Below are 18,539 nucleotides of genomic sequence, written 5' to 3' on the forward strand. Positions count from 1 at the left end.
TATCTAAGAATTAAAGAGTAAAAATCCTGGCTCAATGCAGTGTCAATAGAATTTTGCAATTGACTTTAGCACGAGCAGGATTTCACAGATTCTGACTAGCTTGCATTACAGCTGAACTCTACTGGTATTCGTTGCAAAACTCAGATCCTCGTCTAAACTCTGTATTCATGTTGCATCATTTATCACCAGTTCAAATACTGTGACAAATATGATATGAGCTTGTCATAACACGTTAAGGGTTAATAGTCTCTTTACCTTAGTAAGGCAAACAGGGACCAAACACCTGACCAGAGGACCAATCAGGAGACAAGATATTGTAAATTGGGTAGGGAAGCTTTTGTGTGGTTCTTTGTCCGTTGTGTGTATCTTCTCTTGGGGGTCTGAGAGAGACCAGACATTACTACAGGCTCTCTCAAGTTTTCTGTTCAAATAGTAAGTAGAACAGGTATTTAGGCTTTTTTATGGTTGTCTCTATTGCAAATGTGGATCTGGCTGGTTCCTTGTATATGTGTAGTTGCTGGGAATGTTTATTTGTAATTGTACTGGGGGAAAGTTTCTTTCCTCGTGTCTGTAAGCTATAGCACCCTGTAATATTTACATCTGAAGTTACAGAGATAATTCTTTACTTTTTCCTTTCTTTTATTAAAAGATTTCTTTTTAGAGAACTGATTGATTTTTTTTTCTTGTTCCCTTGTTTATCCCAGGGATTGGATAACTCACAGGACTGGTGGGGGAGACGGGAGGGGGAGAGGTAGAATCTCTCTCTGTTTTCCTTGAATCTGTTTGCCTCTTTGTGAAGGGAAGGGACATGCTTCTCTGTATTGTGATTTAAAGAGTTTTGGATCAGTAGTCTCTCAGGATAGCCCAGGGAGGGAAAGTCTGGGAGGGGGGAAAGAAGGGAATGGTTATTTCTCCTTGTTTTAAGAACCCAAGGGATTTGGGTTCTTGGGTCCCCAGGAAGGTGAAGGTTGGGGAGATCAGAGTGCCCCAAAACACTATATTTTTGGGTGGTGGCAGTGCCATCAGATCTAAGCTGGTAATTAATCTTAGAGGATTTATGCTAGTATCTCATTTTCTGAACTCTAAGGTTCAGATCTGAGAAGGAATGCTATGACAGAGCTGAAGCCATGAAGCTAGATCTGAACCAGAGTTAAGACTTCTCCAAAGTTTGCAGTAGGGGGTTGGATTCAGTGTTCGGTTCCAGTAACAACTCTAGTCCATTTTAGTTAGTTACTGACAGAAGTTAGGACAATTTAAATGAAAAAAATCTATTAATGGAATTTCTCAAGTATGTTTAATCTATACAAAACACATGTATCTAGCAGGCAATGCATTGACATAGATTTGTGTTATAGTTATGCTTGTGTCAGTAGTGTGTGAATATTTACATTTTTGCTGAAGTCTTCATACTTTTCACACATTTGGGAGGCTATAGTGGATCATGATGTTTCATTCTTACACAGTATGGCCAAGCAACCTGTGAATCCTACTCAATTCAGTGACAGCTGTTTGTTGCCCAGCATATTTTAAAATGAAGCCACTTATTTAGATATCTAAATTTGGATTTAGGAGCTTAACTTTAGGCACTCAATTTTGAAAATTTTTACCTAAACATATTATTGCTAAGGCCTTTTGTTTTACAGCATTTTTAAAGTTATACAGAACAAGATTTTAAAAAATTACTAGTGAATTTGAGGTCTTCAATTTTTGGTTCCCAGACTGAGACATATTAAAGAGGCCTGATTTTCAGAAGTGCCACACTCTGAGATTCTGGCCTGTTGATGATATCTGAAGTCAAGCAGCTAAAATCTGAGGAATCCAAAATCACTAGTCGCTTCTGAATATTTGTCCACTATGTTCATGTTAGGAAGGGAAATACACTAAAGAAAATTTCAAAAGGCATCAATTTTGTGGAGTACTATGAATGACGTATGGTAAATGTTCTGAACTTAGAAGTTCTATCTTGCTCCAAAACAGTGGGAAGTTCCCCCCGGGGTGCCACCTGGAACTGGGGTACCACTGAGCCCTCTGACCCACCAGCCTGGGCTCTCTTTCACACTGTACTGTGTGACGAGCTGCAAAGCCCTCCAGCCTGCACTTTCACCAGCATTCACCCAGGCAGTGACTTAAGTTACCTGTAAGCTGCGCAGCTGTGCAGCAGCCTATTTAGCACCGTGCAGGTGCTTAGGGAACTGCCCGGGGACCTGCCACGGCAGGGGAAAGGGTGCCCCTAGCCTGGCCCCCAACCTGCCATGAGAGGGGCGCCCATCCCTCAGCCCCTACTCACCCTGTGGCCCGGACCTGCCACAGCCAGAGTGGCCCGGACCCAGCCATGGCTGGATTGGGTCCATCACGGCCTCAGTAAACCCATATACTGGCCAGATTTAACCAGGGCATATGGTACTGCTCTGGCATCCTGGGCTGGGAAGCTGGTGTTACAGATCCTGTGTGTAACTGCAGCTGGGTGTGTGTCTCTAATTTTTGTGTCTCTCTCTCTAATTAATGTTCCCTCTATTTTTCCCATGTGCAGAATGAATTTTGTTATGTGCTCCAGTATGGAGGCGATGTGTGACACAACACCTTCATATTGGTGCACATAACAAAATTCATGTGGTGGGAGTGGGACCGAGGGATTCTTGTGCGAATGGGCTCAGGGCTGGGACAGAGGATTGGGGTGTTGTCATAAACAGATAGCTAAGGGTTAATGTTTCTTTTACCTGTAAAGGGTTAACAAAGGGAACCAAACACCTGACCAGAGGACCAATCAGGAAACTGGATTTTTCAAAGCTCAAGGGAGGGAATTTTTTGGGTCCGTGTCTTTTGTCTGGCTCTCAGCGATGAGGGGATTTTTTCTATCTGTAAGCTTTCTAATCTTCAGTTTTCAAAGTTGTAACTACAAAGATAGAAAAAACAATAGACTGTTATTGTTTTTTTTATATTACATGTGTGTAGTGCTGGAGTATTTAAAATGTATCTCTTTTTGAATAAGGCTGTTTATTCATATTTTTCTTTTAAGTAATAGCCCTGTGTATTGTCAACTTGATGCAGAGATCATGTTCATGTGTTTTTTCTTTCTTTTTTTATATAAGCTTTCTTTTAAGACTTGTTGAGTTTTTCTCTCCTGGGTAGCTAAGAAACGAAGGGAAGGGAAATTCTCTTTGTGTTTAGATCTACAGAGGGTAAAGCTCTGCAGCACCAGGGAATTTGTGGGAGGAGAGAGAGATAGAATCATTTCTGTTTCCTTGTATTTGGTTGTCCTCTCGTGGAAGAGAACAAGACATGCTTCTTGGTATTGTGATGTAAAGAGGTTGCGTCAGTAACTCTCAGGTAGCCCAGAGAGGAAAGTCTGGGTGGGAGTGAGAGGGGGAAGGGAAGTGGGTTATTTCCCTTTGTGGTAAGACTCAGGGATTCTGAGTCTTGGGGTTCCCCAGGGAAGGGTTTGGGGAGACCAGAGGGAGCCAAAACCCTGGAATTTTTGGCTGGTGGCAGCGAGATCAAATCTAAGCTGGTAATTAAGCTTAGAGGGGTTCATGCTAGCTTCTCAGTTTATGAACGCTAAGGTTCAAATCTGACTAAGAAGTTATGACAGGTGTATATGGGGGTGAGGGCTCTGACCGGCAGTGCAGGCTCTGGAGTGGAACCGGGAATGAGGGGCTCAGGGCTAAGTGCAGGGGTTGAGGGCTCTGGCTGGGGGTGCGGGCTCTGGGATGATGGGTTAGGGATGCAGGAGGGTGCTCCAGGGCTACTGCAGGGAGAGAGGACTCCTCCCAGTGTTCTCTCCTCGCAACAGCATCTGGGCTGGGGGGGAGAGGCACCTGTCCCCACTGCGGGAGCTCTGGGGCTGGGGCTGCAGGATAGATGCCCCTCCCCCAGCCCCAGAAGGTCTGGGATGGGGGAGGGCCACCTGGGCCACACTACCCTGGCCACACCTGGACCCAATCCAGCCATGGCTGGGTCCGGGGCACTCCGACTGCATCAGATCTGGCTGCAGGGTGAATTGGGGCTGAGGGAGGGGCGCCCCTCCCACGGCAGGTTGGAGGCCAGACTAGGTGGGAGTTTGGGGAAGGGAACCCCTCTTCCTGATGTGGCAGATCCCCGGGCAGGTTCCCTAAGTGCCTGCATGGTGCTAAATAGACTGCTGCGTGGCCGCACAGCTTACAGGTAATTTGGGTTAGCTGCCTGGGTGAATGCTGGTGAAAGTGCAGGCTGGAGGGCTTTGCACTCCGGTCAAAGCTCACTGGTTTAGAGTAAAAAAACAAGTTTATTAACTACAAAAGATAGATTTTAAGTGATCATAAATGAGCAAACAGATCAAATCAGATTACCTAGCAAATAAATAAAAAATGCAAACTAAGCTTAATGTACTAAGTAGATTGGGTATGAATAGCAGAGTCTCATCCTAACTGATGGTACAGACAGACTTGTAGATTCATAAGGCACAAGCTACAATTGCTTTGCATCTTGGAATCCCCAGGTGTTTCGTACACAGACTAGAAATCCCTTTAGCCTGGATCCAGCACTTCTGCCAGTTCAGTCTTTATTCCTTAGGTTCCAGGAATCCTCTTGTGTGGTGAGTGAAGAACCACACATGATGTCACTCCCTGCCTTATATAGCTTTAGCACATGATAGGAACACTATGTTTCAAAACTCAGTTTCCAGACCAGTCTGTGGAAAAACACTGACACCCCAAGATGGAGTCCAGCATCATGTGGCCTGGTCACATGTCCTTGTAGAGTCATAGTAACCATTACTTACAGCCTGTCTGGAGTTTTCTCAGGAAGGCTTACCATATGGGGGATAAGCTTCTCCTAATGCCTATTATTTTTTCTACTGGCTCATTGCCTGAATATTTCCCACCCACTATCTAGACTGAAAGCATCTTGTCTAGTGGGTGTTACCCAGGTATAACTACATTTGAAGTACAGATATATAGTCAATATGCATAACTTTAGATACAAAAATGATACATGCATACAAATAGGATAATCATATTCAGCAAATCATAACTTTTACAATGACACTTCACATGACTTATCTTGCATAAAATACATTATAATTATGCTATAATCTTATCATAATATCACTTTGAAGAATATGGGGTGCAGTGTCTCAGAGAGTACCATGAAAATGAGGAGCATGGGTGTGGTTCCTCCTGGCACTGGGACAGAGAATGAGAGGCAGAGAGAAGGTAGTTATCCTTGCTGTATAAAATAGGAATCTATGGATCACATTGTCCTCAAAATAGGCACTCAGTCCTCCTTCAAATGAATAGCCAGTGGGCTAGGGTTGGGAATTTTGGTACCCCAAAGAGGGGGAGCTGGTTAGGAGAGCTGGCAGATGCACAAATGAAAACACAACCGCATACAGTTTCCATAGATTTACAAATGTACTTAGAAACACAAAGAGTGTGCATCTTCAGTGCATTCCTCACATGGTAATATCTGCCTATATTTTTTTTCTATTGCAGAACTTAAACAAATACGCAGAATTTCCCTATTACTGTACCATACAAAAATATAGACAGCTTATGTTCCCCAGCTGCCAAATAAACATAAATAAGTAAACACATTTTGAGACAGGATTTTGAATAGTTTCTAATATGTGCAATATATTCTTGCTCACTTTGGGCATACACCATTTAATCCCTGCTCACATTCATATGTCCCTGTCATATGTGCTTTATACAGCTGTATGAAAGAGACAAGACAAAATAGATACAGACTGGGAACATATATGTGTCCATTTTAACCACTTAGTGTAATTTGCATAAGTATATTAAAATGATTTATAGACAATTTATCAAAATACGCATTGTGTTTCTGCATCTTTTTCTTACAATGCAATGTTTGCATTTTCATTTGTTCTGGAGCGATACAGTATAAAAATGTATCTTTGGGCACAGAGAGGCATGGGTATTTCAGAAATAGTTCAGTTTTGCTCTATTACAAAGGCAGAATCTAGGGAACTTGTCAAGTACTCAAAATTAAATCACCCCAAGTTAGTGTATGTGTCTGAAAATCTCAACTTTAGGGGGAACACACTGGCATTGTAGATTAGGCATGACCACAGCAGTAAACACACCTGGCTTCCAACCTTGGTTCTTTTTGTGTGTCATTGGGCAAGTCAAAACCTCTGAATCTGTTTACACATCATAGTATAGAGATAACTATATTTATTTATCCCACAGGTAAATAGTGTTTGTAAAGTTCTATGTAAGTATCAAGTATTATGAAGTTCACTCACTGGGATGGGTAGATTGAGGACTCAAGACCACTTTATTCCCAACCTTGGGTTTAAGCCACTGCAGCACATGGCTTGAGGGGAAACAACAACTTTTCCTGAGTGAATTTTTGCAGTCCTACTCAAAAATTGAACTACTCCTTCTGGCCAAAAAAGCATGCAAAAGATACTTTTGTAGTTTTCATGCTTCACAGCAAAAAAGGTTTAGTCTGTTGATATTTCTCAAATGATTGCACTTTTAGAGTGCAAAATAATGCCAAGCAAACTGGCAGAAGAATTTGTATGATTTTTTGGGGAGAGAGAGTGGAAAAATTCATCAGTTTCACTCAGTTCCACAAGCAAACCCTTTTGCACTCCCCTCCAGTGCAAGTCCATCGAACTCTAGGAGAGATGGGTAGCTAAAAACTTGTCATATCCCCAGAGGTATATGGTCTGCATGTTGGGAAGTGTATCTAGCACTTTCACACAGTTCAGGATAATAGCAAAGAATGTTTCACAAGGCATTTCCTTGCTCCTACCTGTGGATGCTGTGGTTGTTTCCGATTCCCGTCTCTGTGTCAGTTAAGGTAGGATGTAGTCTTAAACTATTTATCAGAATAAATATGTTATCAGTGAATTAGAAATGGATCAAAGGGTTGAATTTTCCAAAGAGGTCATTGATGATCTAACTGCTCCCATCGACTTCAATGGGAACAAAGTTAGGCCAGTACTGAATACTTATGAAACCCAAAGGTCCAGTCCTGCTCCTATCTAAATTAGTTGATTAATAGCTTAGATATGTTTAAGCTAACTAAGCTTAAAAGATCTTCTGATTATCAGTCCTGTGCTCAAACTACTAGACCACCCTGATTCCTATCTGAATAATTTAAGCAATATATATTGGTCATTTCTGTACTCTACATGCTTAGTTCTGTTTTGATTTTTGTGTCCTTTTGTAGTTTGTTGTCTTTTCAGTGTGCCTTTTTAACTTCATGAAATTAAATAGAAGAGAATGTCAAAATGATTAAAAATTACAATCTCAAAGTATCTTAATTTTTTCACAATTAGAGAACAAGCCATCCTAGATACACTGCTTTCTTTATGAGACAAAATTACTGGCACATGAAAATGCACACTAGGTTTGGAAAGGAAGCTAAGTACCTAACTATGCTGAAAATAAAATTTCATGCTTATGAAGATGATGTCAACCCTAAACCTACACACTTGATTCTGTGATCTCACTTAGGCCTGCAATAGATTTAAATACTCTTACTGACCATGAGGTCAGTATGGAAGTATTTGTAAGTATGCTTCCATTTATTCACACAATTGCACATCTTTCCTGAGCAGTACAGCTATAACTTGAAAATTTATTCCTAAATGTATTCCTTTTTTTAGTTCAATGAGTCCATTAAATGAACAATATAATTCTCTTATGTGACTGTTAATCAGAAACATTTAGGAGATGTTCGTTTTCTATTTTAATTTTTCAGGACTAATGATACTGGATTCCTCTCTTATAAAGAGCATCTACCAGTAACTGAAATTGTTGTCACGGATACAGACCGACCAAATTCTGAAGCAGCTTACAAGCTTGGGCCTTTGCTTTGTCGGGGTGATAGTAAGTAACAACAACAGAGACTTTCAAGCTACAAGAAATTTGTTAGTTTTTAGGGTACGTCTACACTACCTGCCGGGTCGGCGGGTAGCGATCGATCTTTCGGGGATCGATTTATCACATGTAGTATAGACGTGATAAATCAATCCCCGATCGCTCTCCCATCGACTGCTGAACTCCAGCTCAGTGAGAGGCGGAAGCAAAGTTGACAGGGGAGCTATGGCATGCCACGAGGATGCAAAGTAAGTAATTTTAATTCAATCTAGGATACTTCGACTTCAGCTACACTATTCTCATAGCCAAAGTTGCGTATCTTAGATTGATCCCCCCGCCCTGCCCAGTGTCGATCAGACCTTAGTGTTCAACTGTCTACAATGTGTTTTAAGATCAACCAACTGTTAATGGCTAATTCAATAGGAAATGAGGGAGAGAGTAACAGGATCTTCAAGCAGAGGTGTTCAAATAGCAGATTTTTCAGTTTGCTGGCAGTTCTGAAAATGTAAATAAAAAATAATTTTACATCTACATGCAAATGACATTATTTCAAATTTTTGGAGAATCAAAAAGTAAAAATAACCCGAAAACATTTCAGGTCCAATGAAATGTTTGATTTTGACTTTGAATGTCTTTTTCAAGTTTTTGCAATTTTTGAAAATAAAAAGGAAATTTTGAAATGAAAAATAATTTCAACCTGAAAAATTGATTTTTTTCATTTAATATGTGTCAAAACTAAATGTTTCAAATTCTTTTTAAAATGTTTCTTTTTCAAATTGACAAGTTGGTGAAATAGACATGACCTTACAAAATGTTTTGGTGTTGCCAAATCTACATTTTTTCACTTCAAAAATATTTCAGCTGAAAAATTTCACCTGGCTCTATCTTCAAGGAAGCAGAATGCATTTACAGTTAGGTATTATACGTATGAGGAGGTAGATCAGAGGTAATGATGGATGTAGTTTGAATAGTTTGCATGAAGACATTGTAACTCGTGATTTTTGTGTTATACAGTTCCATTTTTGGTTAAAGCATGACTGTGCAGAGATGATTAAGATGTGCTACAGTGTCTTGGGAGAAATACACCCCTTACTGGACGTGCAGGCCACTAATTTACACCACTCCTTTTATCTGGCGTCTTCATATCATATTTTATAGGACCTGAGATACTATGAGTACTAAAATGGTTACTGGTGTGGCTGAGAAAATTGTGCTAAGGGATATTACGTTCCAGATTAGTACTACCAGGTCCTACACCAGGGTAGGATCACTAATCAGTGAAATCATTCTGCCTTGATAATATTAAAGAGAATGAATCAAAGATTACTCTTTAACAATTGATTTCCTGGGAAAAAATGAACAGCTGTGACCTATAAGAATATTATTTCCACTGACTATGCTATGACTAGGACATAGTTTCACCTTATGCTTGAACATAATTTTCCATATATTATAGTGTGTTAAATTTGAAATCCGATAACACTGACAAAATAAGGCCAAAGGGAACACAGATTAATGAAAATTCTTTTGTAAAACACAAACAGCACATCTTTTAGAGTAAAAAAAAATTAAAAAGTAGTTCTAATATTTTTCACTAAATAATAATGCAGAGTACCAGTAAAATATTTGGTACTATGCAATGGCAAACATCCATGGCATTCTAATTGTAAGCGTGATAGTAACATTTAGTTTGTTCTGCGCCTCTGGGCAGGAGAACAACACAAATAACATCTCATAGCAAACACCCATTTTTCAGAAGTGCTGTTGAACAAGGAAAAATAGATATTCTTGGACTCACATTTGTGGTTTGAATGCTCACCAGAGATTATTGCTTCTTTCTGTTTCTGCCACTGTCAAACACTAAATTATATGATACTACTTCAAAGGGGATATCCTCTTATTTACCTATGTCCTTTATTCTTTTTTAACAGACAGAAATTTGTAGCATCATAATTGCTCAATGACTTACTCTTCAGAAGGTGCTGAGGGAAGATGTTTACTTCCATTCCTGACATACATACACTATGGTCCATTCAAAGGCTGGAAAGTTGTGAAATCTCATGGTCCAATAATGAAAAATAATTGTTTATGGCAAACATCAAAATAAAGTAGATCTGCAAATAGTGCACTGAATTGGTATAAACAGTGTGTTCGGTATGATGGTGAATAAAATAGGGTTCTTTTAAAGGTGTTTGTTTATCCTCATTGGCTGTCATTTAGCTTCTCCATAGCTTCTAAACACTCATACAGACCAGAAGTCAAGCTGAGATATGACAGGGATATGTCAAGGCAATACAATATTAGAGATAAATATAATGCTTACCACATTTATATCTGTAGATCATCATCTATCTATACAAGCATTAATTAATTCTCTCAGAACACCTGATAAAGGTATATATATTATCTCTATTTCACAGATGCAGAAATTGACCTACAAAGGTTGTGGGATTCTCAAGTACCTATGGTCAGACCATGGAACCTCATAGCTCTCAATCCTCTGCTCAGAACGCTAAGCCATACCTTCCTTTCTTGATAATATATTCTTGGGCTATCTGCTCTTGGCTTTCTCCATTTTCCTCCATAAATTTCTATTTGCACATAATAATGTACCTAATAAATTGTATCTCACAGATTTTGGTTTCAGATTTGACATAGTAGTTGGGCTTAGTGCAAAGAAAGAGACTAATTATTGAGTGCAAAAGAATCCCAACAGTGATGTTGGCCCATTATTGGATAGAAATGTTAAAATTGTCAGCAATAATGCAAGCAGGGCAGAAGTGTCAATACATATTTTTGTTCTGTTTTGGGGAAAAAGCCAAGTGGTGCATTAATATCATTGTGAAATACTTTAAACATTCTCCTTAGTTACAATTGGAATGGAAACAGCAGCTACTAAAGCTAGAAATTTATAAATCAGCAGATCCAGATAACTTGTATGCTAGGGTTTCTGAAAAGCTGGCCAAGGAGCTCTCTGGACCATTAATACATCTTGGAACACTGGGGAAGTTCCAGAGAACTGGAAGAAAGCTAGTACTGTGCATAGATCCTGGGCAAAATACCAGAACAGCTTATATGGGTCTCTCTTAATACAGAATTAAATGAAGATGAGATAATTAATGCCATTTGCCACAGTCTTGGTCAAGCTCCCCCTGTGGGATACTCACCAGGTTTCTGGGTTTGAATCCCAATGCTTGGACCTATGTGCTTTTGGCTTGCTGAATCTGAGCAGAGTCCAGGCACTGCTTCTGTCTTTGTGTCTCCAAACACACTCTTGGAGTAGAGATCCTGTGTCTAACATCCCCTTCTGAGAGCTGGGGTACCACAGCCCAACTGCATAAATCCTGAGATTAGTGCCGGCTTCCCAGTAGTTTAAGAACACTCTTCCTAGAGTTCCAACTTTGTGGGCACTCTGATTTATGCTTTATCCCTTCAGGGACATGTGATAGTGGAGGCGAAGACAGACAATTTTCACAGGGTTTCTTACACAATCACTTTTTATTTTAGACAGCAAAAGAGATGTACATATCTAGGCAAACCAACACTTACAAACAAATCTCTGCCTCAGTTTCCTCACTGCTCTTGAGCTTTCTTTGGGATTTGAGGGGGTGAGGATCTAGGACTTTCTGTGTGACTCCACTCCTCCTGATTCCTTTAGGCATCAGCCATCCCATTATCCTGATGTGCTTCCATTCGAATGGGAGCTATTAATGTTAATGCATCTCCATTGTCTCTGTTCTGGGAGAGATGGGACACCAGCCCTGATAACAAAAGGCTGACACCACATCCACTGAAGCATTCAGTGATACAGTAACTTCATAAAATCAACCAAAATTCATAAATTATCAAAGACAGATCTCTCAAGTATAGATTAGGATGAACCAAAATATATCATACATTTCTGTCAACTTTACTAAATTGTTTCAGTTAAAAAAAAAAAGTGAAAACATTTTGTTTTGACATTTTTGAAGGAAAGTATTTATTCTATTCAAAATTACTTTTCATTTTCAAAATTTATTTTAATTTTATATTTTAAATAGTTTTTAAAAGCTCTAACATTAAACAAATTTCTGGTTGAATGAAACATTTCATATGACCTGATAAGAATTTATTTTTCAACTTTTGGTGCATTGATTTTTATTTGTTTGCTTGGTATGGCCATGAACCAAAAAATCAGATATTTGCACAGCTTTATTGATTCCACACAACAATTTGATCAAGAAACTAGAATGATACAAAATCAACAATGCACACATTAAAAATGAATTACATGCTAGCTAACTCATAAGACTCAAAATATAATTGTAAATGGGGAATAATCATTAACAGGTGTATTTCTAGTGCTGTGCCACAGGGATTGGTTCTTCGCCCAACTCTGTTTAACATTTTTAATCAATGACCTGGAAGAAAAGAGAAAAACATCACGGATAATGAGTGGAAGAGTAGTAAATAATTAGAAGAGGTCACTTCTTAGTGCCTCCTCAGGTGGCATGTGGCCAGGATTCATCATCAGATTTGGTCTGCTGGTCGGATCACTATCTTCCCTGGCTTGGGTTGGGTACTGATGTGGAGTGTGATGTGAACGCTGATCCATGCTCCTTAGGAGAAGTCACTGATACAAAACCATCTGGATCTTTTGGTAAGCTGGGCACAGTCAAACAATATGTGTTTTAATACAGCCAAATTAAGGTTGTACACCCTAGAAAAAATAATGTGGGCTATACTTACAGGATATGTGACTCTATCCTGAAAACCAATGACTGAAAAGGACTGGGGCATCATGGCTGATAATCAGCTGAACAAGAGTTCACTGTGCGATGCTGTGGTCAAAAGGGCTAATACAATCTTTGGTTGCATAAACGGGAATTTCGAGTAGGAGTAGAGAGATTATTTTCCCTCTACGTTTGGTACTGGTGCAGCTCCTAGTAGAATACAGAGTCTAGTTCTGGTGTCCACATCTCAGGAAGGAGATTGCTAAATTAGACAAGGTTCAGAGAAGAGCCACAAGAATGATTACAGGATTGAAAAACATGTTTTATAGTGAAAGGCTCAAGGAACTTGATCTGTTTAGATTAAAAAAGGTGAAGGGGTGATTTTATCATAGTCTATAATTACCTTCATGCAGAATAGAAATGACAACATAGGGCTAACTAATCTAGCAGAGAAATGTGTAGTGAGATCCAGTGACTGGAAGTTGAAGCTAGACAAATACAGACTAGAAATAAGGTGTATATTTTAACAGCAAGAGTAATTAATTATTGAAGCAATTTAACAAAGGTAGTGATGGATTCTCCATCATTGGAAAATTTTAAATCAATATTGGATATTTTGTTTAAAGAACTGTTCTAGTTCAAACAATAAGTAATTCAGGAAAATCTAATAGCCTGTGTTATACAGTATGGCAGACTAGATTATCAAAATGGTCCCGTATGGCTTTATAATCTATGGATTTTATAATAAAATGCAGTACAGAGGAACTAGTAGTGATATAGATGGGTCAGCTATACTCACACATTATCAAAGGCAAGCAGTTGCCAGATTTTGGAATGTTAGGAGGATCCGTTTAGAAGAAGTAATTTGCAGATTTTCAGTAATTGTGCCTTCCACAGTGCTGTGCTAAGCAAATGGGATTTTTTCCATGTTGCATCATCAAAAGAAATAGGTAAATATGAAAAGAAACATGTGAATAAGACATGTAACTAGCACAGTTTGATTATTACCAGCACCATCATCACCTCTGATATTCCGCAATGAGGAAAAATCATTTTTCTAATGTACTTTTATATAGAAGGCCACCTTAAGCGGAGATGGACCTCAGCTCCATACGTGACAAGATCAACTTATGTCCCCAGGTGGAGAAAATAGAGAAGGGCATGTGACCAGTCAGGCCCAGGATATATAAAACAGAGGCCTGTGGAGAAGGCTAAGAACTCCAAACTCCAGGCAAGAAGACCTGGGAGTTACTACCAAGACAGCAGGAAAATAGGAGGTGCTGTGCTCAGTTTATGACTGAGACAGAAGTGTGTGTGAACTGTGAAGGGAAGACAGATCCAAAGGGGCAAGGGGCTGGGCTCAGCCTTAGATTGGGATGAAGACTTTTTTGTCATGAGTCTTGGGTGGTTTATGCCATCTTATTGGCATGATTTAATAAATTGAATCCTAGATTGAGAACCTTGTTTTGAATGTCATTGGATGGAGGCCTGCCCCATGGAAAGAGAAACTGAGACAAGGTACCACAAAGCTACCCCAGGCCATGAGGGGGCACTTGGGAAGCAGCGACCACATCCACATAGAAACAACCTATCAGGATAGAAGGCAAAATGGAGTGGACTAGACCAAAGAGCCTCTTCATCTATAGGCTAAATCCTGCACACTCTACCTGCACACGCTGGTAGTTTCACTGAAATCAGTTGGACTAGTTCTATAAGGCTTGGCAGGATATTTAATTTTCTATAAAAGTACAGCTTTTTAAAGTAATAGTAATAATGTGCACTTAAACATGGTAAGGATCTGACTTTAGATGAAACACAAAGCTTCTGATTTCAGTGGGACCAGCATTTGGCTCTTATATACAGTAGTAGCATTGGGATACCTCTGGGTACATTAGAAATGTTAATATATTAAGCTTCACTATACCCCACTGAGACAGGACAGTATTATCTCCATTTTATACCTAGGGAAACTGGGATGAGATTAAATATCTGGTTCATCATCACACAGGAAATCTGTGGCATCTTAGAGAACAGAATCTAGATCTCCTGATTACCAGTTCTGTGCTTTAGCTAAACTCATCTGTAAGAGATGGGTAAATTTTGTGCCATGCCAGGCAGAATTTTGTCTTGCCTCCCCCAGCCCCAACACATACATCCGCAGGAGACATCTACAGAAAACTATGTTCTTTTTGCCAATTGATCTGCACTAAATCCTGTAAATTGTTTTGCACTGAAAGTTATTTGGTTTTGTTTACTTTTTTCCCTTTACTTTGATCTCTGCTGGAGTTTCACACATCAAGCATGTGATATAGAACTTAAAAGTATCAACAGAGGAGCTGTTACAAATAAAAAAAGAATCGTGTTCTGACACAAATATTAGATAGCTCCAACGACTTTTTACAGCTAAGAAGTTGTTGTGAAGTCCTTTTTAATTAGCTTTTAGGATTCAAAACTACTAACTTGTTTGTCATGTTTTCATTTTTCTTCCTGTCTTTTTATATTTTATTTTAAAATTGGTAAGATAAAAGATGATTTGTTAATGAATGTTCTCTTTAACGAATCTCTGAAATCTTGAAAGCAAACTATTATTTGCAGTATGGATATGGGTGTTTTATTTATAGCAAACAGAGCTGACTTTCTTCTGCTTTTTCTTTAGCCTTTGTGGAGGTTCAAGTCTTACCATCTCGAATAAAATGCTAAATATAGGTTTCAGAGTAGCAGCCGTGATAGTCTGTATCTGCAAAAAGAACAAGAGTACTTGTGGCACCTTAGAGACGAACAAATTTATTTCAGCATGAGCTTTCATAATCTACAGTCTCTAAGATACTAAATATAGTTGATTTCCTTATTCCAGGATATTAGTTTCAGCTTACTAAACAGGAGACTGTGGGCCAGATCCTCAGATATTGTACACTAAAGTATCTCTTTTTTGCTACACCAATTTACTGCAGCTGAGGATCTAGCACTATATATTTACTTCTAATGGGGGTCTTTTTGTGGCTATCCCTTTAATACCTTAATATTCATAAATACTTTATGTATCTGTTTCAGGGTTGGGATTATGCAGTAAAAAGAAAAGAAAGATGGAGTAAGGGAGGAATAGGAAGAATTATACTTTCAACTTTGGACTTCAGTGGCACTTTCCATATGAGGGTCTCAAAAAGAGATCAGAGCTATCATAATCAAAGGAGAAGGGGAGTTTTCTACCTTTTACCTTAAAATGTTCTAGTTCACTTGCCAAATGATGAATGAGTGGCAATTATCGAATCTGTCCCCCATGCTAAAGGCCCCATTGCCACTCAGATGCATATTCAAATGCTTCATTGGAGCTAATCACATAATTTCTATGCTGGACAATTGTCTTCTTTTTTCCCTTCTAATTGCCAGCAATGTTTAACCCATTTGGTATAAATTGCTAGTATTAAATTTCCAACTGTGTTGTATTACTGGCGACAGCTAGCCCACTATTTATTAAATAGCTAGTACATGCACTAACCATACTTGCAGTGAAGTTCAATATGACCTGAGACAGTGAAAAAACAAAAGGGACTAAAAGAAATGACCCCAGAATGTTAGGTCTATTCTTCAGGGTTCCTTACCCCCCATGGAGTTACTGAGGTTCTTGACTGCAGCTCAGGAGCCCACAACACAACTCAAGAGAGTCAAGTGAAAAGCCATTCTTACTCCCCCAGTCCTGGGCCATCTTTTAACTGCTCCAGTCCTCTGGTGTAAATAATATTGACCTGATTATTGCTCTAACTTATACTGGCAGGCAACAGCCCCAAGCATCTATTATGCCAGCTGGGGTGTGCCAGATTACAGGGATGATCCTTTGTCCCAGCTGTGGCATCTACACCAATCACATGGAGTGGCTGGCACAATGCAACAATGGCAGCGATGTCATTGTGGAAATGGTGCTTCTACAGATACTTCCACATTCTAAACAGGAACTGTACAGGAAGAATACTTGATGTGCACATAAATTAATGAATCTTGTAAGTAGAGATGTTGGGATTTTTTTCTTTGCTATTATTTTCCATCAAAAAGACCCTTTTTGCAAAACCAAAATTTTCCGCAAGAAAATTTCAATTTTATCAAAAAATTCCGTTTTTTCATTGGGTTGACAAATGACCATTTGGAAGGTCCTTGTCAATTTCATTTGCTGTCAGCAGTCAGCAAGTGAAATTGACAAAAGCTTTTCAGGAGGGCTGCCAAAACTGAGTGCTCTCACTCTGTGCCTCCCCAGCTTTCAGACTCCTCCTTCATCTCTCAGGCCAGAGAAGTTGGGCACCTGGGCTCTCTGTCTCTCCAGTTCCCAGAGACAGGGAGGCTGGACACCTGGGTTATCTGGGTGAAAAGCTGAGTTCTAGTTGTCAGGGTTAGCTGGAGTAGGCGACCTTCAACCAAAAAGACAGCCAGTTCTATCCTAGAAAGTATGCTTATTAAGTTTGCAAATGATACCAAACTGGGAGGGATTGCAACTGCTTTGGAGGACAGGGTCATAATTCAAAATGATCTGGACAAATTGGAGAAATGGTCTGAGGTAAACTGGATGAAGTTTAATAAAGACAAATGCAAAGTGCTCCACTTAGGAAGGAACAATCAGTTTCACACATACAGAATGGGAAGAGACTGTCTAGGAAGGAGTACGGCAGAAAGAGATCTAGGGGTCATAGTGGACCACAAGCTAAATATGAGTCAACAGTGTGATACTGTTGCAAAAAAAGCAAACGTGATTCTGGGATGCATTAACAGGTGTGTTGTAAACAAGACACGAGAAGTCATTCTTCCGCTCTACTCTGCGCTGGTTAGGCCTCAACTGGAGTATTGTGTCCAGTTCTGGGCACCGCATTTCAAGAAAGATGTGGAGAAATTGGAGAGGGTCCAGAGAAGAGCAACAAGAATGATTAAAGGTCTTGAGAACATGACCTATGAAGGAAGGCTGAAAGAATTGGGTTTATTTAGTTTGGAAAAGAGAAGACTGAGAGGGGACATGATAGCAGTTTTCAGGTATCTAAAAGGGTGTCATCAGGAGGAGGGAGAAAACTTGTTCACCTTAGCCTCTAATGATAGAACAAGAAGCAATGGGCTTAAACTGCAGCAAGGGAGATTTAGGTTGGACATTAGGAAAAAGTTCCTAACTGTCAGGGTAGTTAAACACTGGAATAAATTGCCTAGGGAGGTTGTGGAATCTCCATCTCTGGAGATATTTAAGAGTAGGTTAGATAAATGTCTATCAGGGATGGTCTAGACAATATTTGGTCCTGCCATGAGGGCAGGGGACTGGACTCGATGACCTCTCATGGTGCCTTCCAGTCCTAGAGACTATGAGTCTATGAGATATGGGGTTAGCTCTTGATTGAATGCTGACTGTGTACTAGGGAAGTGTCACTCTCCAAAGCCCTCAAATAGCCAGATCCAAGGTACCCACATTTGAGGGAGAGAAAGCAAAATATGAGGTGAGATGTAGTCACTCCACTACTTCATAGAGGAGGCAATGGATATAGCAGCCAGTAAAATTAACTTGTAGAATTTTTCTTTAAGAGCAAAATGATTCCCTTCAAACCCAAATGCAGAGCTCTCTTATTCACAATGTGGTAAATTGCCCCCACACACATACCAACCCCCCCCAAAAACCCCACAAAATGTTGAAATCAGTGAGAGCTTTATGTGAGGATCAGAACCCTGTTTCAAATCCCACTGAAATCTTAGGGAGTAATTCCATTAACTTCAATGGGTTTGAACAAGGTCCCTAAGGGCACAATGTGTTCTAGAGATCTTTACTGCAGGTAAGAGACACATTTAGAAAATTGGGATTTTTTTTCAAAAATTCAGAGTGCTTGGAGCTAAAGTCATATTTTTGCATCTATTTCATACTAAATCACAGGATTAGCAGGAAAATATGCACTGGCCTTGTTCAATTACATAAGAAGATATTGGATGCCTCATTTGATTTAGAAAGCAATATAGCTTATTAAAAAGATAGATATACATA

The 18,539-nt window shown here is 39.5% G+C and overlaps 1 protein-coding gene across 1 annotated transcript in view; it reads left to right on the top strand.

The window, feature by feature from the left end:
* Window positions 1-18,539, top strand: part of CNTNAP4 (contactin associated protein family member 4) — a 291,312-nt gene that overhangs the window by 238,102 nt on the left and 34,671 nt on the right. The window contains exon 15 of the mRNA XM_075067493.1: window positions 7,714-7,841. Within this exon, the coding sequence (XP_074923594.1) occupies window positions 7,714-7,841 (128 nt within the window). The remainder of the gene's footprint in view (window positions 1-7,713; window positions 7,842-18,539) is intronic.

This window comes from Chelonoidis abingdonii, chromosome 6 (assembly GCF_003597395.2).
Source record: "Chelonoidis abingdonii isolate Lonesome George chromosome 6, CheloAbing_2.0, whole genome shotgun sequence".
Lineage (NCBI taxonomy): Eukaryota > Metazoa > Chordata > Testudines > Testudinidae > Chelonoidis > Chelonoidis abingdonii.